An 8,453-nucleotide genomic window follows, 5' to 3' on the forward strand; every position below is an offset into this window, starting at 1 on the left:
ACCCATCCCCGCACCCACCCTAGCTCTCCAATCCTCGCCCCTAATCTCCTATGCCCCAAGTGGAGAAATAGCACCCCTTTCCTAGAAAACATCCCCGTTTGCAGGCTTTTAGGATATAGAGTGGAAACTTGTTTTTCTAATATACTTGACTACATCAAAAACTAATACTGTACTGCATGGTGACTAACATAACATTAAAAAAAAAGTCTGTGCTGCAACTACTGTTTTACATATCCAACTTCCTTTAGGTTTTATTAATGATGTTTTTGGTTACCAGGGCCATTTTATACTTCCTCACTTATTTGTTCTTTTTTTTTTTTAAATTACTGTTTGATTTTATTAAGGACCTTTGTGAAGGTTCACTTGAAACAATTTAGTCTGTCCAGTCCAATTGAGTCACGAAGTGGCAAAAGCAGCCAGTTTGTGTTGGGTCAGTTACTCTACTACATGGCTGCGAAGAATACACAGAACTGTACAAAATGCAATATGATGAGTAAGGACGGTTGAATAATGATGCATAAAATAGATTAAATTGTAGTCATTTGAGCTGTTATTTGAGATGTATGGCTGTCAGCTGGAAACCAGCGTTCTTTTTGTAGCTGTTTTTGTTTTGATAAATTAAATAAATTTGATAAAGCGATCCAGATAGGAAATCTGGAGCTGGAATATGAGAATTATTTCTTTGTAGCCTTCATCAGAGATGAGGGGTTTTTCCCCCCAGTTTTATTGAGAAACAATTGACATACATCACTGTATAAGTTCAAGGAGAACAGCATGATGGTTTGATTTATATGTATCGTTAAGACTTGTCTGTTCTCATTCACATTTTTTCTTCAGAAGATCATCCTTTTAGAATAGGCATTGGAGAAGTGAGGCTTGATGCGGGAGGCTCTAACTTTTGCTCATGACACAAGGTTGCCTCTGGACCCCGGGGAGAATTGACAGGGACCCTCTCCACAGGACCGGTGTGCGTATCGGTTCCCAGATGATGCAGGTGTCAACCAAGCCTCGCAACTGAGATGGAGAGAATATTTTCCCCAAGTCAATGAACCTTCCTAGTTAAAATGTTTCCTAACGTAGTCTGAATAACAAGTGTGGTTTCTGTTGAAACGAGGTGATTCATGACACAGAAGACTGGAAAACAGAACAAAGAGGCAGAGAATGAAGAAGTCCTGTTCATTTTAATATATAACAAAGACACAGGAAGCCCCTCCTCAGTCATTGTCTTTGTAGCATGACCCAGTTATTTTTACACCAACTATACATTTAGCTGTTAATATTAAATGTTTACTTTTGGATAAGGTGAAGATTTATAAATTAGCATATTTGCATTAAATGATGTGACGCTTCTAAATTTGGGAAACACATGCTTTAAATTTTTAAAGATTAGACTCACCCTGAATTGCAAGTCTGCATTACGACTTTTGTGGGCTCTGGGTGGGCACTTTTGTCTTTGTGGGTCCCTCTCTCTCTGAAACAATAAATATTAAAAATTACATTTTATGAATGCATTGGTATAAAGATTAATCCAGGCTGAATTCATTCTCATATATTCATTATATTTTTTGCTTCTGACTTTAGTATCAACTAAAATTAAAACATTTTCATGGACCCCTAAAAGTATGTGGGCCCTAGGCTTTGTGCCCTCTGTGCCTCAGGGAACAGTCGGCCCTTGCTGAACTGTCCTATAAAGTCGGAGAAAAAGAACATGTGTCCCAGGGAGGGCTGATCTTACTTCTACCAATACTTTGGGCCCCCCTCCCCACTCCTTTCATGTTGAAATGAATGCCTTCAAAGTAGTCTCTTTAGGAAATAGTATGTTTATTCTAGTGATGCGGTCATTACTGAAGTTTTTCTAACAGCTCGATTTGGAGACCTAAGATGAAAATGTGAGATTTACGAGATGTGGTTAAAACAAAACTATCTTAGTGAAAATAACATTTTTTTTTGCTATAAAACGAGGATTTGGGTTTTGTGGTATCAAACCTTAAAAAGCCTGAGTTTAAACTTGAACATTGTATGTGTTTGGTTAAAGTGTTTATTTTTAAAAAAAGACTACTTGGCTAAATGGCTATAAAATTAAGCTTGCAACCTTCTGCTAGATATTTCCTATTGCTGAGTGAATAATGTGAGACATATCTGTCCATTCTCCAGAAGCAAATAGTATCTACTATATTTTTCTTGCAGTATATTCTTTCTCTAAGCAGAGAAAATCTAAACAAGGACCTATTGACTGGTAAGTCCAATGCTTATTCCGCAATTGTCATTGCAGTAAAGTGCATGAACTTAACTAACCTTGTCACATGATTTACTGGGATTTGCTTACGATTCCTTTTCATGGGTTATTCACGGGTTATTAGGGCAGGGTATGTACAATACACAGTAGTAGTGATATATCCTGTTATTGCTGATCAAAAAAAAAAAATCATTTGTTCAACACATTCGATTCCTGTTGTCTTCTCAGCACTGGAATGAATGAGTGCTCACTCCCCAAAAAACTCATGGACTAGAGGAACAGCAGATACCCTCGAAGGACGGGCAAAGTGGCACAATTAGCCCCGCACTACAGAAAGATGAAGAGCAGTATTTGGAGGCTGAAGAGGGCTGTGGTCTTTAGAGTATTGCAATAATCCCTGGGTGCATCAACCGAGCCCTGGACTAAAAGCTAGAGCACAGGGGGCAGAGGGGAGGGCGAAGGCTCATGATATTTGTGGGAGACCAAGTAGATAGAGCATGTAGGAGGTTGAAAAAGAGGAAGTTGTGAAATATGCCCTAAAGACTTCAGTGTGTTACAGACCCACCCATTAATGGAAAAGCCACTGGATTGCAAATTAAATTTTTAGCTTGGATAATCAGTCCTATCACCTGCCAGGTAGCCCTTGATTGTAACAGTTTTTTCTCCTTGTCAGCATTTGTGCTAATCAGGTCCATTCCCCACAGAGCATGACACTTGAGTAATTCTACTATCTTTTAAGTCAATTCCTCTATGCAATCCAGCAGCCTCTGAGTTTTGGAGAGCAGAGATTCTATGTGGTTTATCTGTGTTTCTCCACAGCCCCCTACCCAGCGTGAGTTTTCAGTGTGTCTGTTGAATTGAATTGAACTGGCAGGAGTCGTCTGCAAAGCTCACTCTTGCTGATTCACCAGGGACTTAAGAAATAGGGCTTAGTATTCTTCTTAATCCTACTTCCTTACTTATATTTGCAAGACTGTCCTTTGGGTGGGTAGGTGTTGGGGGCAGGGATAGGTTGCTAGATATAGTCATATTGATCTCAAGAAGCCCCAAAACAACTTTTTAAAAAGTAGTCTATATCAGACCTAAGACAATCTGTTTAGAGCATCTTCCGAATTTGTTAAGATAAAAATGAGAGCAAACATTCACTGAGGTACCAGGAAGTATGTTAAGTGCTCCATATGCATTGATTTATATAACCCTCCCAACAGCTCTGTGAGGTGGGAACTCTTCCATCAGTTTTACAGGTGGTGAAGGAGGCTTCCAGAACCCCCACCCCCACCCCCCAGCAGCCCACACTGTTAATAAGTGGTAGAGTCCTGGGCTGGAGCTTGAGCCCTTATTCCAAAGTCCATGCCTTTAACCCCCAGAGTCAGTGCCTCCAATATTACACACGAAACATCTGCTAACAAGTAGGAGCTACAACTTGGGAAGAGCTGATCTTGGTGGACAGATGGAAGCTCCCAGACCTGGTTTTCCTTAGGAATGTGCTGCACGGTGTGTAATTTCATAAATGCCATAAATACGTGAATGAAGTGAACACGGACTCTCTTCGCTCCTAAACATTGTTTGGCATTTGAATTCTTCCACACAGTTGTCAGTCCTTTAACAAGTGTGTGAGCCGCCAGCTTCCCCGGGCAAACACTGGCTCCTGACCGAACAGCACCCCCCGCACCAAGACTCAGGAATGAAATCATTGCCCTGTACTCCATGTAGGATTGTTTCTTGGTTCACTGTTCAGGGAGCGGGGGGATGTTAATAATTGTTAAGCAAAGCAAGCAGGAAAAGGACATGTGGTCAAGTATGTGTGATAAATCCTGCACGAAACAAGTTTTATAAGTTTCCTTACAGTATTCCTCAGGGCCTTTATTCTGATGGTCGGCATGGTGGATTTTCTAGACCAGCGCCATCTGAGACATGACCACAAATGGCAGCCACATGCGTAACTTAAACTTTTATATTAACCACATTTAAAAGCCAAAAAAGAAACAGGTGAATTTAAGTTTAACAATATATGTTAACCTAATAGATCCAAAATATTATTTCAATGTGTAATCAACAGAAGATAGTTATTCATGAGCCTTTTTTTTTTTTTTTTGTACTGAGCTGCCAAAACCTAATGTGTACAACACATCTCCATTCAGTCTAGCCACAGGGGGCTGAGGACCAGGACCGCACAGCTCAGGGAGGTCAGAGTGTTAGCATTTTGCTAATGGCTTTGACCACAAAATGGTTTTGATTAGGAAGCATATCCAGGACTAGTGTTCCGTGGAAAATTCTTTGGGATGTATTAGTATACATTTAAATAAATTTTTTTTTTATTTTTTTAAGATTTTATTTATTTATTTGACAGAGAGAAAGAGGCAGAGAGAGAGCACGAGCAGGGGGAGTGGCAGGCAGAGGGAGAAGTCAGGCTCCCTGATGAGCAGAGAGCCCAATGAGGGGCTCGATCCCAGGATTCTGGGATCAGGACCTGAGCCAAAGGCAGATGCTTAAGCGACTGAGTCACCCAGGTGCCCCAAATAAAAAATAAATTTAATTTAATTTAATTTCTTAAAAGGTTGATTCCACAAACACATTTTGTGTTTATAAAAGATATCCATAGTGGTTCCGATAAACTCTGAAACTTCTGATTTCTCCGAAGTTATTTTCCAAAAGAGTACTTAAACACAGATAAATAGATCTGATTTGTAGCTTTAACAACAATAAATAGCCTGTAATTATATACCTCTTACCCATGAGAATTAATAGGGACAAAAATAATATTTTTACTCTTATGACAAGAATATGATGAATTCACTACTTTCTATAGATTGCTAGCAGGCAAAATAAAAAAAGCACCAAATAATTCGATTCTATTTATTTAGAGGTTTTAAATCTTCTTGCTCATTTTTTTTTTCTCTAAGTGTTCCAGTGTTTGATTACAAAAAGAATTAGTATCAGAAATCTTTATTTGCGACAACGTGACTCAGAAGTCTAGAGACTTACTAAAAAAAGATAAAGAATCAGGCATAGCCTGAGAAAGGAGTTTGGCTGACTATTTCTAATCACAATTAAAGTCTTAAGTTAGAGGCAACTTTTAAAATATGTGCTGCCTGTTTCTTTTCCAGGGTGAAACTGTCATAGCAATGTAAAAATTTGCATGATGGAATTGGTTGGATTTTTATTTATTTATTTATTTTTTTGAGGATGAGGATAGTTGATTTGTATTCATCATTTTTACTACCAAATTATCCTGGAACATTTGCCAAAGAGCTGTCAAATGACCATTTTAAGTAATTCATTTTTACATTCTTAAGAATAAACATCTCTAACCCACTGTTCTCAGAAAACAATGACTATTTCAATTTGATTAAGTGAAATGAGAACTGGAATTGTATTTCTATTTGGTTTTCTTCTTTGTCTCCTCAGCTGTTGAGAAATACCCCAATGTGAAGGTGCACTTTGGCCACAGGCTGTTGAAATGTAATCCTGAGGAAGGAGTGATCACAGTGCTTGGGTAATCACCGTCAGCCTGTTGACTGGAGAGGTGAAGGGTTGACACAGAGAACTGGATCTGTAAACTTTGTTCTCTGGCTTATTTGAAAGAGTTAAATGATTACTAAAAGGGATTCAAAGGATTTCAGATCAAAAACCAGCCTTGGCTGCCTTCTGAACACCAATACCAGTGATTCTTCTTGATTCTGAACCTGGCTCAGCATCCGACCACTGGTGGCCATCCTCTTCAAACGCTCTCTGCCCTTGAAACAGATGACCCTCCACTGCTCTGTGTTTCCTCTCCTCTTTATGGAAATGATTTGTCTGCCTCTCCTGGGCTGCCTCTGTTTCCTCTGAAGTTCCTAGCCCCATGTCCCATTCTTGCGATATGTCATGGATTCCCAGTCCGTTCAGCGACCACTTTTAAATTCACTTCGCTAAAATGAACCTCTCTAGCCCGTGCCCCTGTCTTCAGTCTCTTCACTCTCAGTCCTTATTTCAATCCTAATCCATGCTATTTTCCTGTTCGACACCTTCACAGGTACCTCTTGCCATGATCTCAAACACATCTTAAATCACCATCTATTTCTCTCCAAGCACTCCTGACTTCCCTAGTGCTATCACCCAAATCATTAGAGTCATTCTTGTTGTGCCCTCTTCCCCGTTTCCTCCCATTAAATCTATGACCCCTGCCCAGTCTTTCTTACTCCCTGATGGCTTCTGAGCCTACATCTTTCTCCAGAGCCCCGTGGTCTCTGGGCTCTCACGCCTGCACACGCAGGTTGCTGCACTCACCTTGTCCTCTCCATGTCCCCTCCCTCCTGGACTCTGCCTCCGGTTCAATACATCCAGTGCCAGATGAGTTTTTCTAAATTACCACACTTCCTACATCAACCCCCGCTCAGTGGAAAAAGTTATTTTCTCTCTTTTGCCAGAAGAATGTATTTAAACCTCTTGTCTTAACATTCAAAATTCTCTTCTTCTCCTCCCTCTTTTCCCTCCCCACATTGTCTTCTTTCCCTGAGCTTATCTCCCGATACCCTGCACTCAAGCTAAACGCACTGCTCTTGGCAAGTCCTGGGCACATCCATGCTGTGGTCCATCCCTTCCCTCACTCTGCCTTCTTCTCGAGACTCCCTCCCTTTGTGCAGGGAGCTTTAGTCACACTTCCGTGGCCTGGTATGTCCTTATTAATGAGTACAGTGGTGCTATTCTCATTCTCGTGAGCAACACGGTCCTCAGGACGAGGGCTGTCATCTTCATTCTATAGCTATTAACTCCAAGCTCAAAAGTCAGATATGTACAAGTGAGGAGGGGCCCCCCTGAATTGCTTTTTTATACCCAAACAGATGAACATCATCATTTTTACCACTAGAATTTTTTTTTTAATGGTCCACTTTATTTTTCAGATCTGACAAAGTTCCCACAGATGTCACTTACGACCTCATTGCAGGATGTGATGGAGCATACTCCACTGTCAGAAGTCACCTCATGAAGAAACCCCGCTTTGATTACAGTCAGCAGTACATTCCTCATGGGTACATGGAGCTCACCATCCCACCCAAGAATGGGGATGTAAGTCCTTTCCCTTCTTTGGCTCCTCCCCACAGTCCTCCCACCCCTCGGACTAGGGAAGACATGTATTCTAGTGCACTTGTTCTTGGCAGCATGTCTGGATGAATTCTCAGGTCTGTCATAGTCCCTCGTAAGGCATAATAAGTCGGGTGTGCAAATATCCCTTTAATAATATCACTTCTCTCCCTTGCCTTCGAGATATGCTTTCTTGAGTGGGCAGGAAAGAAGAAGCATCACAGCTACCCTACTGGAAATGCACAGGGAATTTGTCTGATGTAATCATGTCATTTTCCTATTTTTTCTTGGGAGGAAAAAAATGGGTCAGGAATCTTTCTGTATACTGACAATCAGAGTTCTTATACTCATGACTATATCAAATAATAGTTATTAAATAAAGTGAATAGAAGTTGTTGCAAAGAGATTTCCATTGCATTTTTCTCATTTCTTAGTTCCCAAGTTCAACCCTATGTGGCTTGAGGCAAGTACATCCTAGGTATGTTTTATATCGTCATAAGTAAATAGATATAGGAACTGACTAAGGGAAATTAAAATACTAACAAAAGCAACAAGGATCTTGGCATATAGGTAAAGATAAGTAAATAGTGTTCATTACAATGTGATTTGCATAGAAAACATCTGTTTTTGAGGTACAGATGCAATCTATCCTATTTGAAATTCAGATGTCTATAAAATAGCTAGTCCATTTGTGATAGTTACACACCAGGTATATAACCAAACTGTATCAGCCAGTCAAATCTGTATTTTAACATTAAATCATTGTCTATTTTTTCCTCCTAGTCACAAAAGTATTTAGTAATTCTGAAGTGCTAGTCTTATGGTTTTCAGGTGAGCCTTGTTCTCATGGCCCAGGATCTGGTAATCCTGGGTTACAGGATATTAGGATCCTGTTGAAGAATTACCCCAGATGAGTGGAGTCATGCCTCCTAACGTAGATTTAAGATCGCCATTTATTTTTTCTAGGTGTTCATATTTAATAGTGATGATTAGTGGTTTACAAAAAGTCTCTGCTCTTAAAGAAAGAACACTGTTTGACATAGCATTGGGACTCAGACCTGGAAGTATTTTAACATGGCCCCAAAACAATCCTAGGAAAACTCCCTTCCTTCCTTCCTTCCTTCCTTCCTTCCTTCCTTCCTTCCTTCCTTCC

The 8,453-nt window shown here is 40.1% G+C and overlaps 1 protein-coding gene across 1 annotated transcript in view; it reads left to right on the plus strand.

Moving 5' to 3' along the window:
- Positions 1-8,453, plus strand: part of KMO (kynurenine 3-monooxygenase) — a 53,158-nt gene that overhangs the window by 25,206 nt on the left and 19,499 nt on the right. Inside the window, 3 exon segments of the mRNA XM_035010939.1 lie at positions 2,188-2,236; positions 5,645-5,732; positions 7,120-7,285. Of these exon segments, the coding sequence (XP_034866830.1) occupies positions 2,188-2,236; positions 5,645-5,732; positions 7,120-7,285 (303 nt within the window).

The sequence above is a fragment of the Mirounga leonina genome, unplaced genomic scaffold, assembly GCF_011800145.1.
Source record: "Mirounga leonina isolate KUSES-001 unplaced genomic scaffold, KU_Mleo_1.0 Mir_154, whole genome shotgun sequence".
Taxonomy (NCBI): domain Eukaryota; kingdom Metazoa; phylum Chordata; class Mammalia; order Carnivora; family Phocidae; genus Mirounga; species Mirounga leonina.